The 24,894-nt window shown below is 47.1% G+C and overlaps 1 protein-coding gene across 2 annotated transcripts; it reads right to left on the bottom strand.

Moving 5' to 3' along the window:
* Nucleotides 1-5,767: 5,767 nt before the first annotated feature.
* Nucleotides 5,768-21,026, bottom strand: AK2 (adenylate kinase 2). Of its 2 annotated transcripts, XM_077337358.1 has the most exons (7): nt 20,838-21,026; nt 17,311-17,436; nt 15,325-15,435; nt 13,199-13,293; nt 11,202-11,274; nt 10,150-10,345; nt 5,768-7,446 (listed from the first exon to the last, which is right to left on the bottom strand). In XM_077337358.1, the coding sequence occupies exons 1-7, from the start codon at nt 20,958-20,960 to the stop codon at nt 7,439-7,441; spliced, it is 732 nt and encodes a 243-aa protein (XP_077193473.1). In that variant the 5' UTR covers nt 20,961-21,026; the 3' UTR covers nt 5,768-7,438. The 2 variants fall into 2 exon arrangements, with proteins under 2 accessions (XP_077193473.1, XP_077193472.1); XM_077337357.1 differs by lacking the exon at nt 5,768-7,446 and having other exon boundaries at nt 9,982-10,345.
* Nucleotides 21,027-24,894: the final 3,868 nt, after the last annotated feature.

Raw genomic sequence — 24,894 nt, 5'->3', positions numbered from 1 at the left:
AAGCAGGGAGCCTGAGAAAGCTGGGATCATATTCTATTGCTTTACACTCTCATGTAAGACCCACTGGATTGTCTCTTGAGCCTTCACACCTTTCTCCCCAGTGGGGGAAAACCTTCTTCTACTTGTTACATTCTTTTAATGTTTTCAGTTTTATAATGTCAGGGGACAAGTGACTGAACAAATAAATTATATTTCCTGCTTCAAGGTTGATGTTTGAAAACATCCCGTGATTGACACACGATTAAGTGCACTAAAGTCAATAAGGCTACTCACACGTAAACCTGCATGTAAAGATGGGGGCTAGGAATGTAAACAGGTAGAAACAGCAGAAAGCCTTTGCCACATATAATTAGAGACTCCTCTTAAGTCTGGCTGTGCCCTCCCTAGGGACTGGTAAGCTACCCTCCTACCCACCCATGCCCATCTGTACTGGTTTTGGGGGGCATTAACAGGGAAAATTGACTGCCTAAACACAGGATTCCCAACCAGAGCTCTGTGGACCCCCAGCAGTCCATGAGAGTTCCAGTGGAGGCCTTTCGCCTCCTGCCTTAATGGACTCGTCCATAAGATAGGGAATGGGTAACTTCCATTGCTCCCCACCCAAGCATAAGATCTCTTGTGGTTTCTGCTCCTGGGATAGGGCATAGCCTGCACACCTACTCCCACCTTAAACCACATCCCATCTCCCCCCCAAAGTCCTCCTCAAGCCTGCCAATTAATGCAGTTGGTGATGTCACTTCCAATGACATAACTTTTGGGGAGTGGCAGTAAGGCTCCTCAAATCCTGAAAAATTATTTCAGGGGCTTCTCCACAGTCAAAAGATTGGCAAAGGCTGCCCTAAACCTTCCTCCCTTTCATGAAAGGATCTGGAGAAGCACTCAATCTATCAGCAGAGCCCACAGCTGCAAACCACCTGCCAGCCCATCCTCCTTGCCTTCTCCCTGATCAACATTTGGAAGAGTGCTCCCAGGCTGGCAGAGGTGAGAGGGCAGTCAGGAGAGAAGAATGTGGGAGGACTTTGGGCATTGAATGGTACCAGCTAGATATCAGGGGGGAAAAATTCACATAGTAGTTCAGCAGTGGAATGGGCGGCCTAAGGAGATGGTGAGCTCCCCCTCACTGGCGGGCAACAAGCAGCGTCTGGACAGATCCTTATCCTGGATGCGTTAGGCTGATCCTGCATTAAACAGGGGGTTGGACTAGATGGCCTGTATGGACCCTGCCAACTCTATGACAGAAACATGATAGGCATTGAAGGGCAGGGCAGATAATCCATAGGACTGAGTTGGCCTATGAATAGTAAACACTTTATGGTGATGGGGGAGGGGGAAGCAAGCCATAAGTGGTCTCAAATCCAGCTGTTAAACAATGACTGGAAACCAAATTCAGTACAGAAATGAGGAAAAATACTGCAAAAAAGAAAAGCAGACCGATTAAAGCGAGTGCAAAACATCAGCAAACCAACACCCCTGGAAGGAAAGCAATATGGACATAAATGAAAACTGCAATGCATAAATGGTAACAATCAGCCATATACCTTCCTTTCCTTAACCAAGAACATTTTCTTACATATCTGAAGTTAGCAAAATCTTTCTGTGACTAAGCAGGGAGCATGCCTTCCCATTCCTTTGGAAACTGAAATGAAACCATATCTGACCCCCAAAACAAGAAACTAGGGATCTGCAGGGATGGTTTGAAAGGGCTCAGGAGGCATTTATTCCTGTAAGGAATCTCCTAGTTGAAAAAACCTCCCTCCAGCATTGGGCAAGGCTTTACATAGAACTTCCCGATGTTTCTGGTTGCCTTTCCCCATCAGCAGCCATTTTGTAATTGGCTCCATACCTTAGGGTAGCCATTTTGTTTTAGTACCCACTGCCTGTCCTCAAAATTCCAGAAGGGACTATAGATTGATCTACTTAACCTTTGAAACATACTGAGGTGTGAGATATATGGAATGTCGAGGAAGCACAAAATAAAATCTATGAGTTACCAAGGAGACATTCAGGACCACAAAAAGCAAATTCCTGGCCCCTAGAAACAATATGAAGAAAAGGGGGGGGGGAATAAATTGGTGCTTGTAGGGAAAGAATCTTTACTATTCGTGAAACCCTAACATGTTTCACATATTCTTCAGGGGGCTATCACTTCAGATTCTCAGTAAAATGTTACTTTCCAAATATTAAAGATTCTTTCCCTACAATATTTCTCTATTTCCCTAGAAACCATAACCAAGGACTCTTTGAGTACTGGCCAACAATTACCTACGCATTTTTGTACTCCTCTCTGCAGCCTGGATGCCTAGACATTTGGCTTCTAAACTCTTTTTCTGAGGGCCAAATTGTGAATTAATTGCTAGCTTCCTAGCTGGGCTTCTAAAAAATCACTCAGCATTTTCTAAAAAAGAATGTGTCTAGCCATATGAGAAAACAGGAGCATTAGTCCACCTGGTTTAAACTGAGTCCAGTTGAAATAATCAGTATTGTGCACTCTTTCTGGCTCAGGCTACATCTATTGTTTAGGCATACCAGCCTATCTTACAAAGTTGCTGTAAGGATTACAAATGAATACAAAGTACTTTTGTATTCATACATACTAGGCACGAGACCTTGATTTGGGGGAAAATCTGGCAACCATAACCATGGGAACGTTCCTTTCCCAATAATTGGTTACCAACAGTGCCACCTATCAGAAAGGGGTTAAAAATTCCAAGGGAAGTCAGCAGTTTCATTAAAACTCTATAAGCCCCTCCCCATAAAACCCTGCTTTGTTGCTATGGGGATCCAGAGAACTTCAAGAATTAGGGTTACCACCTCAGATGACACCTAGAGATCTCCCACTGTCACAATTAATCTCCAGACAACCCAAAGAGGCTCCCCTGGAGAAAAGGGCAGCTTTGAAGCATTGCATCCCTGTTGAGCTCTCCTCCAAATTCCCTTCAGGTTCCATCCCAAATCTCCACAAATTTCCAAAGCACAATCTGCTTTCTGCTTTGCAGCAGCCCCCTTCCCATGCCGATTCTTTCCTCCACCCATCTTCACAATATTGTTGCTGCCCATCAGTCCCTCTCAGCCAATAGGATCCTGTCCACCGTGCTGCTGAATGTTTGCTGTTTGCCAAGGAAACAGTTGCTTTAGCAACAGATGGGGGAATTCCACCCTGTGGTCCCCGCTTTCCAACATCAGATGCACCGTCATTATCAAGACCAGAATCCAAAAATATTATTAGGAAGGCCTCAATGCATCCTGTACAAAAGAATTCAGACTCCGGGATGCACAAGACAGCTGAATGTCACTGTTGCTGCACCCCCCTCCAGCTGCACTAGCCTTGTTGGGGGGGGGGACTCTGTGCCAAAAACATGAGAACTCAGTTTTTAAAAATCCTTTTCATGCTGAGCGTTACATTTTTGACGCAAATTTCTTGCACTGCTGGAGAAATGCAAAAAGTGTTACATTGAGGTGAAGACCCAGGAGCCAACCAGCCAGGAATATTGCAAGATGAAGAATCCTCTTTTGATTGTATTTGACTTACGCTATGTAATCCTTTCTCAAGACTTGGTGAGAAATGCAGGTTGTAAAAAAATTAAATAAAAGAATAAATTGGAAAGTCAGTGAGGGGGGGACAGCATAAATGATGAGAAATATTGCAAAATGTTTCCCCTCTCCCCAAATTACACGCCTCGATTAATACTTTAAATTAACAAAGAGATCAGGGGGATTAGTTTGCAGGGGGCAAGCTTTGAGAAAAGGAACTAGAAGTGCATTTTTAAATAATATTTTGGTCCTGATGAAACAGAGCATTAAAACATCAAAACAGCTTTTCGTTTTGATAAGGATCAACATTTGTTGATTAAATCCTAAACTCACAAGTTGCTCAAGAGCTTGAAAAAAGGCAACCTATAAAGCAGCTTATGATAAAAAGACAGGGACATTTAATCTGGGAGAAAGCAGGTGGTTTTTCAGTGTCAACTTGTAAAAAATGTCACAGGACAAGCCATGTTTTGCCCCACTCTGGGACTAAATTTCCAATTAATGGCCTGTCCAATCCATAAAATAAGCCAGTTGATGATGGAGCTCTCCTCTACTACAGACAGCGAGATGAGAATGGTAAGCTTTTGGAGTGGTTTTACCATTTTCTAAAGGGCTCTTAAGCAGGGGTAGTCAACCAGGGGTAGCAAACGCTGGCAGGGGCTGATGGGAATTGTAGCCCATGGACATCTGGAGGACCACAGGTTGACTACCCCTGCTCTAAAGCTCAGAGTAAGAGAGATCCCTTCCCAACCTAGTGTGTGCACTATCTTGTTTCCACGGCTCTATTCTGGCATCTACAGACTTTAATATCACCTGGGCCAGATATGGAGCAATGAACCTCATGAAATGCAGGTGGGTTAACTTTTGGATATTTATTCAGTGATTCTAAGAAACACCTAAGTGGAATGCAGACTGGGACAGCATGCATCACATGACTGAGCCCCCTGGGGTACGTTCCAAAGGGGAGCTCCTGGAAAGCAACAGGTGCCAGGGTATAGCAGGTCTGCTCTGAAGAGAATGCTCCTGTTTCCCTACCATCCCATTTGCTCCCCAAAGAGAAATCAGACCATGGAAAGATAAGCAGCAAGGTCAGAGTGGCAATCCATGAATAGTGTGAGTGTCCTCCCCCCTCCCACAGCAAAAATTGCAGCAAAGGCAACTTGCCTTCACAACTGTGCCGACAATGCAGGGCTATGCCAAAGTTTTTTGCTGGGTCACCACAAGGACAGCCTTCAAATATTAGCACGATAGGCAGCACTTGGTGACCTCAAGCACGCATTGAGTAACACAAAGACAAAACACTGCATCATTGTGGGAGCTCCAGTGGGAGGGGTGGAATTCCCCCTCCCCATTTACACAGGTTCATATTCAGGGATTTGGTGAACAGAAAAATGAAGCCGGAGAATGCAATGTTGACCACACAGCAGAGCATTCAGGGCCCTTTGCATCTCTGTCTGAACAATCCTTAAACCACCTCTGAGAGACCATGCTAGAATTATCCTGATAGCAGATGGGTGCGTGGGTGTTTGAGGCAGACCGAATGGCAGCTTGGACCAAGGACTGGCCAAGCCAAAGAGAGATTTTATTTGAAGACTTCCTGGGGCAGTGGGTCAGGTATTGTACTACACTGCAATCTTGATGCAGAAGGAAGAGTTTAGTGTTGCTGGTGGGAAGGGCCTGATGATGAGGGTGACCCCTGCAGGATTTTCACAGCAAGAGTAACAGAGGTAGCCTTGCCATTTGCCTGCCTCTGCATCACATTCCTACATTTCCTTGGTGGTCTCTCGTCTGAATACAAATTAGGTCTGACCCTGCTTAGCTTCCATGAGCTTAGAAGATTGGGCTGCCCTGAGCCATACTCGGTGCTGGAGCCAAGTCTTGGACCTTATTAAGCACTAATTATACAATGTTAACACAAGCAAATCACGAATTCCTGCAGATCTGCCAAGGCGGTCAGCTAACTGCTGAATACAATTTTTAAAAAGCAGAAGGTACTTGAGAACCGATGACACCTTCCCCAGCTGCAGTCTCCAAAACCACAAATAAGAACATCACCTGCTTTTCTAGGTTCTCTCTAGAGACATTTGTTCTTTCATTCAGATCTCAAGGACAAGTTATTTTATGAGACACCACTGTGAGTACTCTGCCTAACATGAATTAAGGCACAAAGGGCCCCTTCTGCTACCTGGCTGTTATCCTTCCCTCCTCCTAGGCATATACACAGAGACTGCTCAAGGTACACATTTGCATCCATTTTATTAAGGCAGCACATGGTCTTAATGGGAGACGGGAACAGTTGTAGGGTACAGCTAATCACCAAGAGGAAGGACACTTTTTTTTTTGGTTTTGTGCTTCAGTGCTGGAAGGGATAATAGTCGAGTAGGAAGGAAGGTAGCACCACAGCCAAAACAAAGATATTTTAGATGCCAGTTGCTGAATTCCTACTGTCAGGAAAGTAAAGGGAAAGTGCTCCAGTAGAATAAGTTTTCCCCAAACTTCCAAAAGTAGGAACAGCCAACCCTGGTGTAAAAAATATGCCATAAAGCAGTGGTTCTCAGCCTGGGGGCCAGGGCCCCTATAGGGTTTGCATGACCCTTTCACAGGGCAAGCAGCTTGGCGGGGGGGGGGGCACCACTGTTGCCACTCCCCCTGAAGGTGCCCACCAATTTATATACAATCATGAATAATGGATCTTCACACCATTGGTCAGTTTCGGTTTAATTTCTATGAAACAACACTTGCCAGGGGTCACCACAACATGAGGAACTTTAATAAAGGGTCGTGGACATTAGGAAGGTTGAGAACCACTGCCATAAAGGGACACCCAGAGTGGTTTTTAGAATGAGTGAGATCTCACATCCCTTCAGGTGAGTGCATCTTTCTGCACCAGTCAGTGCTCTGGCATCTTGGGTACCTGGAGTGTCAACCACAGTCATGCAACAGAGTTGCAACAGTTACTTGCCTTCAACAGTTTGAATGGATGGAAGCAAGGCCAGAGTGGCAAAACCACACAGGATACTCTAAACTTGAGGCAACACTTAATCCAGCTGAATGTTTGAGAACTGTTGCAACACAATTGAAGCAAACTTTTCAAGTCACCTAAATCAGCCATTCCCAACCTTTTTTTTTTTGCACACAGCCCTTTTAGGAGCTCTTCTCAGCTCCCACAGTGTCCCTGCAGTAGGCTGGCAGTTTGCACAATGAGCCAGGCTAAAAAAGGCCTAATTTAAGAGTGAACTAACTATACTCAACGTACCTTGTTTTATATATATGCAAAAGAGATTTCTGGAACATCTGATCAAGAGAAGCATGTGCATTCCTTTTTTCCCCTTGCATGTATTAATTCAAGCATACACGAAGGAACAAATTCCATCATTTCTTTTTCTTTCCCTTGACGAAGTAAACCTTTCTAGCAATTAATGTTGTCATACATGACAGAAAGAGTATTTAATTGGCTCTATTACCCCCATAAACCCTGTGGGCTCCCCTTTTCACATTTTTCAGTCTGTGGCCCCCTTCAGATGTGCCAGGGCCCCTCAGGGGGTCACATGACCCCCGTTGAGAACAGCTGATCTACATTACCAAGGGAAAGCCAGTGGGTGCTGCCAAGTTGCACAATCTCCAATCAGCACTCGTGTTTCAAGGCTACAAAGACCATCCTTCCCAAACGAGTTTTAACACGTGGTTAAGTATCCTCCCAAGACATTGGTTTCTTCAAGATAGACACTCTTCTTGAACATGATTCCATTGCCCCCCTTCCCCTTTGCAGAAGTTTTCGCTTTCCCAACTCTGTAAAACCTTCACCCTTTAAAGAAGCCCTGCTGTCCCACCCCTGGTCCCATGGGCAAAGGGAATGGGGTGATGGCGCATGCAGCACTCGATGGTGTCTCGTCCTGTTGACTGCCTGGATTCATTCAGCTGAAATGAAATGAAGACAAAAATAAAAGAAACCTAAAAAAACCCACCAAAGACAGGCAGAAATACAACAGAGCCAGCAATAAAGGGAATTCTGACTGGAAGAATTGTCTGGCTAATGCTGGAGACAGAACTCTGGGCTAGATGGACCCTTTACTTCAATCACAGGCATTTTCTTAGCTTATGTAATAAAACTTATGAGGCCTTGATTACAGCATGCCCTTGTTTGGCAGATCGGCAGATATTCTCCTAGTGGAGACAAGAAACTGTTATCGCTCCAAGGATCAAGAATAATCCTGAACTCACAAATATCAGCGGTGCCTTAAAGGCAAGAGGAGCAATTCTCTATGGACTAGTAACTTGCAAGCCCAATTTATACTGTCTCCCTGGAAGAGACACAATTTGCAACCCCAGACTCAGCATCTTGATTTCCTTGCTGGCTTGGCTGATGTAGGAGAAAAGCGATTAGGCCAAATGTAAATGAGAACCTGTTGCAAAATGTAAATGAGAACCAGTTGCAGGGACCTTGTGGCACCAACTCTGTGATGTGGGCCTCTTTTCTGTAAACATACAAAGCACGAGGCTTTAAGCAGGTTCTGTTCTGCCTAACGGCTGACAATCACCCACTGGCTCTGGAGCGATGGGTGGAGGGATGCTAGTCAAGCAAATGTTTTAATGGAATAGGGTTGGAAGGTCACTCCCAATGGGTGAGCCTGTTGCCTCGGAAGTTGGTTAGCGTTTATCATTTTCCTACAACAACTTCAACCACAAATGCATGGGCACCCTTTAAGCAGCAAGATGCTCCACAACTCAATAACTAACGGGTTTGTACTTTGTTGTTTCCTGAGCAGCCCATTTTCCTACATCCACAGCTTGGAAGTAGACTCTTTCAGCCTCCCACAAGGCCTTCAAAGATGAGAGTGGCTCACTCAAAAGTCACCCAGAAGCAAAATTGACTTAAGAAAACAATGGAGTAAAAGGAGCAGGCAGAGGCAACAGACACATAGACACGAGAACAGACTGAAGAACACCTGTTTACAACTCTTATGCTTTTCTGGGCCTGATCTACCCAGCTAGCAAAGCACAGAAAAGAGCCAGACAGAGAGACTGAATGGGGCCAACAGGCACTTCCATGATCTGCAAAGTCTTCTTATCCAGGCCAGAACTTGAGCCTGTATGGAGCCTTAGCAAGAAGAATGTTAATATCTATGGCAAGCCAAGACTTGCAGGGGCTGGCAAGCAACGGCAATAGAACCGGAAATTATATCTGCTGTCACGACTGCATGGCTTCAGACACTCAAGGATCTCTCCGGGAAATCTCAAAGACAAGTCTGACATCTCAGGAAGATAAATCAGGCTGCTTTGAGTTCTGGCAGGATCTTTATTGCAGGTAAGGCTACAGAAAGGACAAGGTTCCAGTATCTTCCTGCCCAGTTAAAGGCTAGGAATTGACCTTTTTCCTAACCAGGTCAACTCCCAAAGCAAATCAACATTCCCAGAAAATAGGCTGAAGTACAGCTGGGCTTTCTGGTGACGTAGCCCTCCAATTCCTCCTGAGTAAGCACAACCCAACTTGGCACCGTGGTGTCACCAAAGCCATCTGAGGCAAGACACACAACGGAATTCTACTGATTTGCCTTGGGGCTTTAGCCCATGTTGCAGTCACATGGTCACAATTCTGCCTTTTAGAAGTCTATATTCTCACCCAACTATCCCTTCTTTTTGCTGGCTCCTGCAACAGATTTGGTATGTTAACATATTAAGGAAACAGAAAATCAAACTCCAGGGCAATAAAAATCTACATTCTGCTACCGGAGTAAGCGGCACAGAACTGCCCATCTTGCAAGCTGTTCGGCAGCTCTACTTTCTATATTCTGCTCTTGCTAGCCTTGAGAAGCATGAGGACCCCCCCCCCAAAAGAACCTCTTCACTAACCATTCTGCTTCTACATGGCCACAAGAGCTAGAAATAAGACAGATACCAAGAGGCTTAAAATCCAGTGCAAGCCACCAGCATTCTGTGGTTCAACAAAATAATGTATAAGTACAAGGGCATACTGCCCTGGGTGTATCCAATGATGCATTAGCTTCCCATTGGCTCAGCCCAGACAAAAACGAGGCATGCACCCAGGCATTCAAACCCTCTCTTCAGAAGAGGCAAACACCTTGAACATCTTTGTGCTAACTCCAAGCCAACAATATATTTCATTTCCTGTAGTTACAGTGCAGGAGCAGCTGGCTAGCATGCTCTCCTTCCTTTCCACCGCTGCTGATCAGTGACCTTCAGCCCTCCTACGAACATTGCACCAAACAACCCAATACGTAGGTGGAACAAAAGAAACAGCAGCAGTTTCTTTCCTGTTTAGCTGCATCTCTGGAACACTTTCCCTTTTGACTTGCAGGGAGACAGCCAGCTTCTAGGCCCAGGAGCTGATGCGCTACTCCACTGCACCCCCTGCAGGAGACCCATGTGCATGCTCCAAGAGCAATTCTATACATGAAAAATATATATGTATACATACACAGAGAGACAGACAAGTCAGAGAGTCAAGGTCTTGTTTAATGGACACTTTGAAGAACCTTCCTCTCAAGATGCACTGCAGCCTCTCCTACTCTCTTCCCTCTTGCTGGCCCAAGAAGACAGGAAAGGAGAAGAAGGCAGACCAGACACAAGAAGAGTCCTAAACAAACATGACCAGGTCTTTACATGTGGCTTTCGAGAAAGCTGCCAAGATGCTAGCAAACACCACGTCAGGGGTCTGGGATGCATCCACCGCCTTGTGGATCCCACGTCGGGTGTAATAGTCAACCAGCGGTGTGGTTTGGGTGTGGTATGACTTCAGCCGAGTTTTCAAAGCCGTTTCGTTGTCATCCGAGCGGCGGATTAGGGGCTCTCCGGTGACCTGGTGAGAACAAGTGCAGATGAAGAAAGAGTCTGGGCAGAACAGCTTCCCTCTTGAGCTGGGATACCCTAAGCTTCAGGCCACTAGGAGAGCTCAGAGTTAAAAGAATCAGGCATCTAAGAAATTATTCCAACTTTTGATGTTGGCAACGTCCAGTTTTGTAGGAGTGACTCTAAGGAAGGCTCAAGTGCTACTCCAACCCAGATGGGAACTAGTTGAAGATGTTTAGTGAAGGGTGGAAACCAGCTGTTTGGAGCAACAGCTGTATCCCAGAATCCCTTGCACCTTTGCTAAGGGGACCTACAAAACAGACTGTGTATTCAAATTCTGCTGCCTGTATTATTCTAAAGCGTCTTGTTGAGTCTGGCTTTGTTTGTTATGTACAAAGGCAGAAAGTTATTTAGGACAGTGAAGCTTTAAGTTCTGGAAATCTGGAAGACCCCCGGACTTCTGAAACTTCAGCATGCTTCTAAGCACAGCTGTAAAGCCCCAGAGGCTGCAGTTTTGTTTTTGTTTTATAAAAGGTGAAAGCAGAGACTCTCAATAAGCAGCGAACCACCCCACAAAACCCAGCTCTGCCTATGATCATGATTTCAGCCAAATAGTCTGCATCAGCGTTCCCTTCCTGGAAATGGCATGCTAAAAGTCTGTCACTGGGAATTCCATGGGCATCCAATACATTTAGATTTGGAGCAACTGAGCCAGGTCACACCGATTAACAGTGAAGTACCCACAGAAGAAAGCCGATTTAAGATGATATCTGCATAAATTGCGACCAGCCTTTTGAAAATACCACAGAGGTTTAGAACAATAAAAGGTAATCAGAAGAAAACCCCTTCGTTTGAAGTACACCTACATCATCCTTCATGTGGACTTTAGGAGGACTGAATTCCTCATGATATGAGCGGCCACTTGCCGGATGGATCAACCTGAAACAGATGACAGCAAAGGGTATTGCAGTTCTAGTTATTTCTTCAGAGCTGGATTCATCCAAGCAGCTTTAGCCTTTGCTCAGTTCCAAAAGTATCAGCCTTAACTAGAGAATCCCCATGAGATGGCAGGAGTCACAGAGGGCAGAGGGGTCATAAAGGCGGCTGCAGCCCCAATTAAAAGTAACATGTCCACAGAAGACCAGGGCACATTTATTCCAGTCCAAGCTTTTAGGAGTCAGAATTCACTTTTTTGCAGATATGCAGGAGTATAACTATCTGACCCCAACTTATATACACAAAAGCAAGGAGTGAATAAATGAGATATGTTATTAAAAGGGGCCAGTTCAAAATGAAGTCCAGTGTAAAGGGCAGCCAGTTCATTCAGTACGAGTGCGGGATACTTCCAGGTCTTGTAAAACAGTAAAAAGGTAAAGTCTAGTTGAGGATGGTCCTGGTGGATTCACAATCCTATGCATCTGAAAAAGCCACCTCTGACCCACAGAGTAAGTTCTCTAGGTGCCACTGATTTATTTAGCCACAGCAGGCTAGAAATGGGTGATTCAGCCCAAATAAGCCTGACAATACCTAAATCAAAGTTGTTTAACATTCCCATCAGTTTAAACCAGCTAAATCAGAGATTGGCTTGATTCAGCTGATTTGTGACTTGACTGATTGAGATCAGACTGATTGAAGATCAGCTGTTCGGCAGGGTCTTTAAATGTCTCCCCCCCCCCGATTCTTCTGAAGAAGGGTCTATGGGGGAGAAAGACTTGCCAAACTGATCCCCCACCCACCCAGAGTAGATCCTGACAAAAAGCTGATCCTAAGCTGTTCACTGGGCTCTGAGCAGGGGGAGGGAAGAGGCAATACCTCCCCTTCCAGTACAGGATCAGCTCCTTGGTGGGGTCTTTTGCCCCTGCAGACCCATCTGAGCCCTCTCTTTGCAGCTTCAGAGGGGTCCTGGGTGATGGTAGGGGAAACAATCAAAGACCCTGCCAAACAGCTGATCCTCAGTCAGATGTTTGGCGGAGTCTTTCTCCCTTATCCTGTTGGAGCTGGCTGGAAGCTGGGATGGGGTGTGTACAAAGCTGACTTGTCAGTCCTGCCCCTGGTCTCCTCTATGCTGCTGGGGCCTGCTACAGACTGGGAGGGGGGAGGGGGGGGTTGGGTGCAGACCTGGCTTATCAGCTCCACTCCTGGGCTCCCCAACCATGCTGGTGTTGATTCAGCAGACCCAAGCCTCTTATCTGCCTGCCCTGCTCAGCCCAGACTGTGTGGGAAGTGCTACCCTTCCCTAGGTCCATTTAAATGTTTCCAGAGCCACTTCTTTCTGGGGATTAGCTGTGTTGGACTGAGGGGGTTGCCCTCCTCAGCCCACCAAACAGCTGATCCCTGCAAGGCTTCTCACCCAGCTGGATCAGCTGTCTGGCAGCTGATTGGACCAAATTGGTTCAAGTTTCCTGAATCGATCAAACTCATATTGATAAACCGAATCTGTGATTTGCTTGATTTGAGTCGTACCAAATCAGGAAAATTCAAAACCAAAAAGTGTCAAACTTTGCCCCACTAGATAGATTCAAGTGGGTAGCCGTGTTGGTCTGAAGCAGAACAAAACAAAATCAGAGTCCAGTGGCACCTTTAAGACCAACAAAGATTTATTCAAGGCGTGAGCTTTTGAGTGCAAGCACTTCTCCTCAGTTCATAGTCTGAGGAAGAGTGCTTGCACTCGAAAGCTCACGGCTTGAATTAATCTTTGTTGGTCTTAAAGGTGCCACTGGATTCTGATTTTGTTTTGTCTTTCCCACTAGACATCCCTGCTACAGATCAACATGGCTCCCCTTGGAACCTTCATATTTGGGCTTGCCCTGAGCCACCCAGAAGAACTAAAAACACTTATTTCCCTGCAGAAAGCAGTTCTTACCGTCCTGTAATCCTCCGGATGAGTAAGGAGTCAGCAATGCTGAATTCAATGACGGAATCTAGATGCTCTTTCCTTTTCTCCATGAGCTCATCAAGCTGTTAACATTTCAAGAGGGAGGGAAGAGGCATTTTATTACAGCTCAAGCTAGGCTGCTCAGCCTGAGAAATTCAGTAGGGGAACACAGCTACGACTTGAATGGTCCAGGGTACCCTGACCTGATCAGAGCTTAGAAGCTAAGCAGGACTGGCACTGGTCAGGACTTGGGAGACTACCAAGGATTATCAGGGTTAAGAGATGAAGACAGGCAGTGGCAGACCACCTCTGAGCATCTCTTGCCTTGAAAACTGCACAGGTTGCCCTAAGTAAACTGTGATTTGACAGCAAAGGAAAAAGGTTGCCACACATGTGAGAACACTTAATTGCCCAATTGCCACACATGTGAGAACACTCGGCTCAGAACTTGCACTTTGTACATCCACAGAGTCCCAAATGGACACCAGCAGGAAAACGTCTTGCCTGAACCACTCACAGTGCTCATCATCATCATCATCATCATCATCATCATCATCCGACACTCCCTAGCAGGCTCATGGCAGGTACCAATAGTCTTAAAACCCCATTAAAACTCCCATTAAAAGACATTAAAAAAACCTCAACATGGTGGAAAAATATCCCACTCCCACCCCTACTGCCGAAGGCGGTGGAGAAAATGGTGAAGGAACGATGTACAGTTCAAACCCCCGGGGGGGGGGGGGCGATAGATCTACCTCGCCAACCACAGCCTCAACCACAGACCTGGTGGAAGAGCTCTGTTTTAAAGCTTGTGGCATTACCATAATTTCCACTCTGTATCACTTCTCCTTCCAAGAAAAAAAAAGAAAGCAAAGGCTATCCAAAATTTCCTTGCTGAGTAAAGGGGCCTTTGAAAAAAGACATGCTGTCTAATTCAGGGCAGACTGTGTCACCCAAAGCCAGGGGCACCCATTCCCTCCCAGGCTGGCACTACTATCAGTTTGCTCCAAGGCAAGCCCCTGCATCACCAGCAAAAGGGCTTGGTTTGGATCAAGCTGCCCCAGGTGAACATGCCAATCACTCCTTGTGCAACTGCGGGCACAGAGTGAGTCAAGCCCCTGTAGCGCATTGGTGCCCTCCTCTACTGTGCCACTGCAATCACTTGGACAGCATGGCTGCAGAACATTATTTATTTGGGCTTGTATTTATTGACCGCCACTCCCAGACTTGGCCAGCTCATGGTGGTTTACAATTAAAAATGATGAAAATTCCATAAAAAACAACTATCAACAATCCTCATGGCCAACAAACTAATTTGTTTCCCTCTCCCCACCACGTCCACAGCTGATGACACCAGACTGTACTGGTCCCCAGTAGTCCACCATCGTCTCTGGGAGAGGCACCTAAGCCCAGCTGGCCAAGGCCAATGCCTCTACAGGGCTTATACGGGGAGGGACCCGATCTTCCTGGCCCAGCCTCAACCATACGCCTGGTGGAAGAGCTCTGTCTTGCAGGTCCTGCAGAACGTTGACAGGTCTGTCAGGGCCCTCAGCTCTTTCGGGCACTCATTCCACCAAGGCTGGGGCCAGGACCAAAAAAGCCCTGGCCCTGGTTGGGGCCAAGCGTGTCTCCCGGAGGCCTGAGATAACCAGAAAATTCATATTCACAAAGCCCTGCGGGGGGCATAAGGAGACAAACGGTATAGAAGAATAGTTGGTTCTTATATGCCACTTTTCTCTATCTGAAGGAGTTTCAAAGCAGCTTACATTCACCTTCCCTTTCCTCTCCCCACAACAGACACCCTGTGAGGTGGGTGATACTGAGAGAGCCCTGATATTACAGCTTTATCAGTGCTGTGGCGAGCCCAGGATCACCCAGTTGGCTGCATATGGAGGAGGAGCACATGCAGCTGCACTTCTAACCACTACACCAAGCTGACTCTCGCTCACAGTAGATGCCTTCTTGGGGAGATGAGAGAGAGGAAAGCAAAAAAACATGCAAAAGTTAAAAGTGACAATAAGGACCTAACTTGATTTGCTTAAACCAGCACATATTAGATACCGATCCCCAAACACCAGGAGGGAGTTTGAGAGACACCCACGTTAGTTACGCACCATTTCTGCTTGTCGCACTGTGCGGGGGAAGCCATCCAAAAGGAAGCCGTTTCTGCAGGGAGGAGTTTCCAGGTTTTTCTCAATCAGCTCCACCACCATCTCATCGCTCACCTTACAGGGGTTTTTTGGGGGGGAGGTAGGAAAAGGAAAGATAAAAAAGAAGTGTCTTGAGACAGAATCCTACATCAGCAATGTAAATCTGGCCTTGCAAAATACATAAAGCCCCTCCTCCTCCCCATGTCAAATCGGCAAATCCTTACAAATTAAAGCCTGATACTAAGAAAGCAGTCAAACAGCATTTAGTAGGACTCACTTCTATGCTTATGTTAGTTTTCAGAGTCTGCTTGCCGACTGACTCCCTGGGCAACATAAAAACATGAGAATCTCACAGCTATTGACTCCATGCAAGTCTCATGTTTCTTTTTTATCATTTGTATATTTTGTGGCCATCCAACGTACATACAAAAGCAAATCCACATGAGCCATCTGGTCTCCCAGAGTCCCTGCTCTGAGCTTATCCTGTTCTACCTCCTCTCTCCTGGGCTCATGATCATCCATAAAACTCTCCACTTTCATCAAGTCTTGACCCACCATGAGAGAACTGCTACATGAGAGGCCCAGCAACCAGGAAGGGCCAAGAACTCCCTGCATCCATCATTTGCCCAGCGCTCCAGGGCCACACCAATTTCTCCCTGACATTTGGCTCCTGAACTACTGTAGTGTCAGGGCAGCTGTGCTTGGCAATCAAACCTATTTGCTATGTAAGCAACCTTCTACAATGTACCTGCCTTCCTCTCTTGAGGGGCACCGTGGTCTAGAAGACACGGACTGAATAAGGAATAGGGTGCTCCTAAGTAAGCATTCGGTCCACTGCTAGAGGCAGAAAAACAGCCTCCTGCTGAACTTTACCCAAGTACTTCAAACATATTCATCTTATATTAATTTACATACAGAAGAACACTGCAGATGTCCTGAGCATGGCATGAATTCCCATTATCTCCCATCCGGAGGAGCAGGGGTGAGGCATCTAGCCAAGGTGGATTATTGGCTCTAGGGGACAATAGCCTTATCTAGCCCCCGCAGCTGTTTCTGCCGAGGCCCCGCCTTTCCTAGCCCGCAGATATCACGACCAGGAGGCTGCGTGATCCATCACATCCCTGCTTGAATAATGACAACTGCACACTGGAGGCCACCCAGTGGCTGCAGGGGGACAAAAGGGAGCCATTTGTTCAAAGTCCAGAGTGGTCAACAAAAGCAGCAGGGTGTAAGCAGAAAGGGCCTTTATGAGGCCAACCCTTTTAAACTTTCAGCTTTCCGAGTCCAAATCGGAAGGGGGGGGGAGGAAGAGAATAACAAATAAAAACATTCCTTTCTCTAAAAACAAATGTAACATAAAACCTTCACATCAGAAATATTTAAGATACAGGTGAAGAAGGAAATATTTAAGCCATCGACCAGTACCTAGGAGAGAGGGACGATCCCTTTGCAACCAAGTCTCCTCCTTTGTCAGCAACTGATAATAAATGCCCCCCCCCATTGCACAGTTGCAAGCTGTCTTCCCCCATTCATTCCAGCAGGCAGCAAATCCAACTAGAACGATGAAACAGGATTGATGGAAGGAAGAGGCAGGCGGGAAGGGGGGGAGGGAGGGGGAGGGAGTTCTAAAAATAAATTAAAGATGCTGCAAATGCAAAATTCTGCTCCACAAAACCATTTCACACATCAAAATTCACAACCAGAGCGGCAAGCGGAACGTAAGTATGAGGTTCCACACTTTACGGCCGTTGCCCACATGCCAATCTGGGTGTAATTTTCCATTCCAGGGTACATGTTAGGAACAGGAAAATATCTGATTGTTGCGAACTACATATGCTCCATATACTTGATGCAGGAGTGGGGGGGGGGGAGAAGGGGGGGCAGGCCTGCAAGTACTCAACAGATCTAGGAAAGGGGAAAGGCTTCCCAGCAGGAACCGCCTGTACCTACCAGCTTGCCAGCATCCATCGTCTCCTTCAGCCTCTTCCCAAGCTCTGAACCGGAGGCTACCATGGCCCTCAGCATGTCCCCCGTGGCCAAGTGACACACACAGTATGTTTCAGCAAGGCGGGGAGCCTGAATAAGCAGAGCAGAAAGAAACAAGTGAAGCCAGGCCATTTTCATACACAGTTCCTGGAGCAGACCTCACCCCACAAGTGCTCCTTGAGAATTTAGAACGACTGGTGGAAACGCAATAACAGCAACAGGGCCAGCAAACACTTCCCCTGCAGGCAGTCATCACTTACGCTGTCCCAGGAGAAGGAGATGCAGACAGCCAAGAACAGAGAAGAAAGGCCAGACTACGCTGTCTTGTATACCGTCTCCATTAGAGGCCAGTTTCTAGGAAGCCAACAAGGATGGAATGTAATCACCAGCCCATGCCCACCCGTCCCTCATCATGTCTGGCACCCTGAAGGCTCCATTCCTTTATCATTACGGGTGGACTAAGACGTTTGCATGGTCCAGGAGAGCAAACCAGGCTGAGCAGTCCCTGCACAACAAAAAAAAACATAAGCAATACCATTGATGGATGTTGGCTCACCCCTCACATCCCTCTGCACCAGCATTCCCTAGGAACAGATTGGAGAAGGACTGTGGCTCAGTGACGGAACATCTGCATGGCATGGGAAGGTCCTAAATTCAATCCTAGACATCTCCAGTTAACAAGATGAGGTAGCAGATGATGTGAAAGAGCTGAGACAGGGCAGAGCTACAGCCATCCAAAGCAGCTGAGGCTGATATTGACAGATCAAGGGTTTGATTCAGTAGAAGGCAGCTTCAACGGTTCAGGTGAGTCAACCCTCATAATTGGATGATTGCTCAGGTCTGCAAGAAGAGGCCTTTGCAGCAAATGCAGAGCACCCAGGGCTTGGCTCTACCTGACTGCTGTTCACCAGGAACTTTCTGTCAGTGAAACAGCCAGCCCACCCTTGACCATCATAGATTACAGAGGGTAGGTATGTCAGCAGCTATGAATTTCTCTAACTCACTCCCATTTATGTTAGCAATCATAACTGTGGCCTTCAAAGTCAAAACCTACTAATAGTGGCCCCAGTACCATAGACAAGAAGAGGAGAGTTGGTTCTTATATGCCGCTTTTCTCTACCCAAAGGAGTCTCAAAGCGGCTTACAGTCACCTTCCCTTTCCTCTCCCCTCAACAGACACCCTGTGAGGTGGGTGAGAGCCCTGATATTACTGCTCAGTCAAGAACAGCTTTCTCAGTGCTTGTGGCAAGCCCAAGGTCACCCAGTTGGCTGCATGTAGATGAGGAGCAGGGAATCAAACCCGGCTCACCAAATTAGAAGTCCGCACTCCTAAGCACTACACCAAGCTGGCTGTCAGACCAAGAGATGAGCAGAAGTGGTCTGCATTTGCTTTCCTCTGCATGGCTACTATCATATCTTAAGCAATTAAATTATGCATAGTATGAAAAACAGTCTCAGTGAAGTCAGCACTGCCCTCTCCTGGCAGCAGAAGCTTGGTTGCAGCAGACATTCACCTCCCAAAAGAGGGAAAAGGATCGTCATGACCAGCCTGTAAATAGCACAAAATATTATCTGGAATTCCAGTTGCAAGATTAGGTGAGCTAAATTTCAGTGATATAGAACTCTCCAGAAGAAAGCTTGCAACTGAAGATGCTCGCTGAGTAAAGGACGCAGCCTCCTGTGTGCAAAGTGCTGTATAGAAAAACAGACAAACTACTGCCCCAAACCAGAACTGATGGAATTGTGGGGCAAAGGGAAAAGGGAGGACCGTTAATGGGAAAGAGGAGGAGGAGAGTACAGAGGCAGGAAAGGGCAAGCAGAGATGGTTCCAGGATGCCCAACATTTAACCTCACATGTCTCTTCTCCAACAGAGAGAAAGCAGCATCCTTCCCAACCCTTGAAACATGTTGTTAGGATTTATTATGAGACGTTGAGAACAGTGACTCATGCAGAGATGCAAGAGGCAGCTTCTTGAGGCATCTCTCTCTCTGATGAGAAAAAAGAGTTGGTTCTTATATGCCACTTTTCTCTACCTGAAGGAATCTCAAAGCGGCTTACAATCACCTTCCCTTTCCTCTCCCCACAACAGACACCCTGTGAGGGAGGTGAGGCTGAGAGAGCACTGATATTACTGCTCTATCAGAACAGCTTTATCAGAGCTGTGGAGAGCCCAAGGTCACCCAGCTGGCTGCATGTGGGGGAGCATGGAATCAAACCAAACTTGCCAGATTAGAAGGCAACACTTCTAACCACTACACCAAGCCAGTTTTGCAAGAAAGGTTTTTTAAAAACCACTTGAGAGATTACTTCAGATACATCACCATGCCTCACCCAAGACAGCACAAAGGGCAAGGGGTTTGCTTTGCAACAGTACAGAATGGAAATTACTCAGAGCAAGCACAGAAGGAAAGAGTCCTGTCCCAAAGGCACTTTGTGATTTGGAAGGCTTGCTTTTAAGTGAAACAGCTGGTCCCAGGATAGGGCAAGAAAATACATGAAGATATTTTACTCCAATCATTTCTTTCACATAGCAGCCACAGTACTGCCAGCCAGTCCTCCCAGGGAATGCAGCACCTATAAGTACTACTTTGTGGGAGAAAGAGCACAGAGTGCGCATATACACACACACACAAGAAGCACATCTGTTGAGAAAGCCCAGCACTATCCAGGACTCCCTATTCCAAGTGGCATGGAATTACCAAGGCTGAGGCCTTGCCTCTTCTCTTGAGATAACAAGGGCTGCACGGGACAAGCAGAGGAGATGCACAAGGCGACCAATACCAGGTGTTTATGCTCTGGAGGTGCAACCAATTCTAAAACAGCACCAGGCCTGGTTCACAAGGCAGGAAACAACCTAAAAAAACAATACAAACAAAACACCCACCTCCCCCAAATGGGGGCCTATTCAGTCCCAATACCTTCCAAGTAAAGTTCGCATTGTAAGCCGCCCTGAGCCTTCGGGGAAAGGCGGCATGTAAGCTGGATAACTTTGTGAAGCTTCTCCCATTTGCTTCCCTTCAAAACGGGCCGCAGACGGCAGGACCGCACTGCGGAAGGCTCCCAGGGCCCCGGGGCTTAAGACTCTAAAACCGGCCCAGCGAACTAAGACAGCAGTTCTGCCACTTCACTACTACGCGCGCTACAAAATGTGAGTCCGGTGGCACCTTTAAAGGCCAGCCCAGATTTATGCAAGGAGTGAGCTTTCGCGCGCACGGGTTAATCTTAGTTGACCTTAAAAGTGCCGCCACCGGACTCAACATTTGCTGTGCTGCTTCAGGCCAACAAGGCTACCCGCAGGAATCTACCAAGTGCGCTGACCTTCTTCCTCAACACAAAGAGCACCCAATGGGAAGCCGCATCGTGTCCCCCCTGCACGTGAGAACGCTCCTCGGGCCGCGCGAAGACGCGGGCCGAAGTTCGCAGGCTCCCGGGCACCCCTAGCATGGGAGGAAGCCAAGTAGCCTCCGCTGCTCCAGGCTCCCCCCCTCACCTGGGTGCCCTTGCCAGCCCCGGGCGGCCCCAGCAGCACAGCCCGGATGCCCTTGCGGACCCCCCGGCCGAGGGTCCCTTCGCCGCTGCTGCTGCTGCCGCCGTCTTCCGCGCTCGGAGCCATCGCAGCCGCCCCTTCCGCGGCCAGCCCGGAGGAAAGGCATGCGCAGGGAAGCCCGCCCCCAGAGCCCCTCCATTGGCCGATGCTCCAGTCCCGCCCAGCGCCGGCCGCACTTCGCCTCCAATGGCATCAGGAGAGCGACACCCTCCGGGTTCCGATTGGAAAGCGTCATTAGGACCGGCAGGACGGGTGGTAGGTGATGCGCCTGCGCGGCGTCCAGGACGCGTGTTCAGCCGGGCAGAGGATCCTTTTCGGGCGACGCGTGCGTCGTTCTGATAAGGGGGAGGGTGCCGTTTTTATTTATTTTGCCTCTCGAGCTGTGAGGCGAACGGGAACGCGCGCGGCCTGGTTCACACGTGCGGTGGCGACTTTACCGTGTCGAGGCGCAGGCGGAAGACTCGTCGCCAGAAAAGTAAAATAAAACAGAGAAATTCAAAAGTTTACTCCACTGCTTATTTGTCTTGCGCAGTTGATTCTGTCACCTCCATGGGCGAACCGTTCATTACGCACGTGTAGGATAAGGCACTTTCAGTGTGCTTTTGTAGTTGGATTTTCCTGTGCAGAACACGAAAATCTACTTTTAAAGTATGTGTGCAATGGCAGGTCTGGGAAGAGGGAGTGGGGCTGACCCATACTTGGTTGCTGATGCTAGATGCTGTGTAGCAGGAGTCAGTCTGATTCAAGTGGGGAGCAGTGTTGGTTTGGCACAGCAGAAGGAACTTTGAGTCCAGGAGCACCATTAAAACCAACAAAGTTTTATTCAAGTTATGAGCTTTTGTGTGTATGCACACTTCAGATACAATGAGTGAGTCTGCTACACTTAAGGGTCCCTTACGGTGGAGGCCTTTGGCCTTGGTGCATGTGCAGCAAGATTTCTGTTCCTTTGCAAATCACCCTGTGGCCTACCTCCCCAGCTGTGCATGGCAAATTACATGATATTGCTCTCTGAGCATCCGTCTCAGCTGACTTCAGTATACTTAATTGCAGCAAGGGGTTAGACACTGTCTCCTCTGAATACTAAGGACAAGCTGATTTTGCAAAAAATGACCCTTTCCCAGAAAGCACTCAAGCAATCATTCCTGCCTCTACCATCACGGCTGCTCAGCATTTGAGGTTTCACAGTCCTGCGTTTTATTTTCACAGCACGTTTGTGAGGCAGGATGGGCTGAGCAAGAAGCTTCTTCCACATTAAGATAATTCTTTGTGCAGCTCTTGTTACTGCCGGGGAATGTAGAAACATTTGCGGTGGCAATGCAGCCTTTTCATGGTCTCATTGCCTCAGCCTGCTGCAGCCACTATTTCTTCCCCCTTCATCAGAGGGCTTTTGATAATCCTCCCCCCCCAAAAAATCAGGAATTACCAGTCACTATTGCATTATAATAAATTATTGGTGCAAGCTATTTAATCCTTCCTTTTTGAAAAAAGTAGATCTCTAGCACTTTTCTTTGGGGAGTTATAATGGAAAATGTGAAGACTTGCACTTTTATTACAGTTGGAATGTTACCGGAGAAGAATTCTGGAATACTGTTTTTGCAGTAATGTTCTCTTATATGTTTAGTAATTGGGTTGGGAACAAGCCCCCCACAAAGCATATTTTCTTAGTGGAGGGAAAATGACTGTCAGATATTATAATTAAATGGAATTGCCAAATTTAGAGGCAGGTAGTATAGCTCTTGAGCCTCTTGTGGCGCAGAGTGGTAAGGCAGCTGTCTGAAAGCTTTGCCCATGAGGCTGGGAGTTCGATCCCAGCAGCCGGCTCAAGGTTGACTCAGCCTTCCATCCTTCCGAGGTCGGTAAAATGAGTACCCAGCTTGCTGCTGGGGGGTAAAACGGTAATGACTGGGGAAGGCACTGGCAAACCACCCCATATTGAGTCTGCCATGAAAACGTTAGAGGGCGTCACCCCAAGGGTCAGACATGACTCGGTGCTTGCACAGGGGATACCTTTACCTTTACCTTTAGTATAGCTCTGAGAGCCTCTTGTGGCGCAGAGTGGTAAGTGGCAGAAATGCTGTCTGAAGCCGTTTGTCCATGAGGTTGGGAGTTCAATCCCAGCAGCTGACTCAAGGTTGACTCAGCCTTCCATCCTTCCAAGGTCGGTGCTGGGGGGTAAACGGTAATGACTGGGGAAGGCACTAGCAAACCACCCCATATTGAGTCTGCCATGAAAATGCTGGAGGGCATCACCTCAAGGGTCAGATATGACCCGGTGATTGCACAGGGGATACCTTTACCTTTAGTATAGCTCTGAGTATTAGATGCCAGGGTCAGAGACTGAAGGAAGGGTTATTGCCTTCATGCTTTCCTTTCTAGCAGTCATCTTGCATTGTGCATGAACACACAATGATTGGCATGGTAAGGTGACCTGTGAGTTCCTTATCAGAAGTCCTTGTTTGGGGCCGGCTCATCCTTGCCCATAGAGAGCCAGCATAGGAAGGAATGAGGAACTACTAATTGTTCCCCCTTCCCCATCCATATTCATGACTAATTGAATTTGCTTGCTTCTGACAGATGGAGAGCAAGGTGTTTGGTAAGGAAGGCATCCAAGTCAGAATCCTCCAGGATAGATACACCAGCTCCCCCACCCACTTTCTCCTGCTGCATCTCAAGTTTATAGACTCAATCTGGATAAGCAGCAGAATAATCCAGTTATCGCTAGAAGGAAAACAAATGATTAACTAAAGCTTCTACCCCTCTGGCAAATATTCAAGGATGCCATGTCAGCACTGGCATTGGACAGTTGCGTCTTCAAACAACAGGAGCACTCGATAAAGATCACAGGAAAACACACACACACACCAGTGGAACCTGGCTCACAGTGGCTTAACCTATAACCAAGGTTGGATGAATACCTCCTGCAGTTGCTCAATAGTAATTATTATCCTACCTTGGATATAGCTTAAGAATTGAGACACAAGCCACTGTGAGCCAGGTTCCACTGAAAGCTTTTGTCCTGACATTTTGCTAACGCTGCTGACGAAAGTAATGAAACAAGCTTTATTTGTACCAGAATCATGTTCAGCGTACAGTATTGAGAATTCTTCCTCTGATTGGTTGCAAGGTTGTGGGCATTTTGATCTCTTTCAGTCAAAACAAAAGGACTCATTTTTATTAATCATTGAAGTTGAATGGGCAGTGTTACCTACTGTAAACTGAAAGGTGACTGCTGATTGGATTGCATTGCTGATTGGATGTCACCCTCTAAAAAGAAATTTCCACTTAATCACACATTCTGACCACTGTGTTAAATTTATCTATGTCGGTTTGCATAGGCACATGATGGTTCTGAAGAACATTGCTAAGAACTTGTGAAGCAGCCTTGTACTGAATCACGCCACTTTGGTCCATCCAGAACATTATTGTGTATTCAGACAGGCTGTGGTGGCCTTTCACGTCACCTGCTGCCTGATCCTTCTTAATAGAGGTGCTGGAGTCGAAGCTAAGACTTCCCTGTATGTGGAGCAGATGCTTTACCTCTGTGGAACAGCCCCTCCTCAAGAAAAAAAACCAACCATGTTTTGTTATTAGATTAGAAGAAGCAAGTCACAGGGAGGACCATTTTAGAAGAGGGCTTACTTCCTATCCAGGACAAAAGACAGATTTAAAAAAATATTCTGGAAGCCACCCACCCCATGTTTGTGGAAGGAGAGAAAGAAGCACATTGGAATCCTACAACTAGAGTGCAAAGGCATTTGGTTATCCCCAGTGGCTGCACCCCACGGTTTGAAAGGGGATCCCTAGGTTTCTTTCCAGGGTCTGCAGGCCTGTAGATCTTGCAGTTGTGTGGAGCAGGGGTAGTCAACCTGTGGTCCTCCAGATGTTCATAGACTACAATTCCCAGGAGGGCTCCTGGGAATTGTAGTCTATGAACATTTGGAGGACCATAGGTTGACTACCCCTGGTGTGGAGGACAAGCAGTGTGCATGGCCAGCCTTGG

This window comes from Paroedura picta, chromosome 5 (genome assembly GCF_049243985.1).
Source record: "Paroedura picta isolate Pp20150507F chromosome 5, Ppicta_v3.0, whole genome shotgun sequence".
In the NCBI taxonomy this organism is placed as follows: Eukaryota; Metazoa; Chordata; class Lepidosauria; order Squamata; family Gekkonidae; genus Paroedura; species Paroedura picta.
The sequence above is the reverse complement of the archived record's forward strand: the minus strand, read 5'-3'. Positions and strand labels throughout refer to the sequence as shown.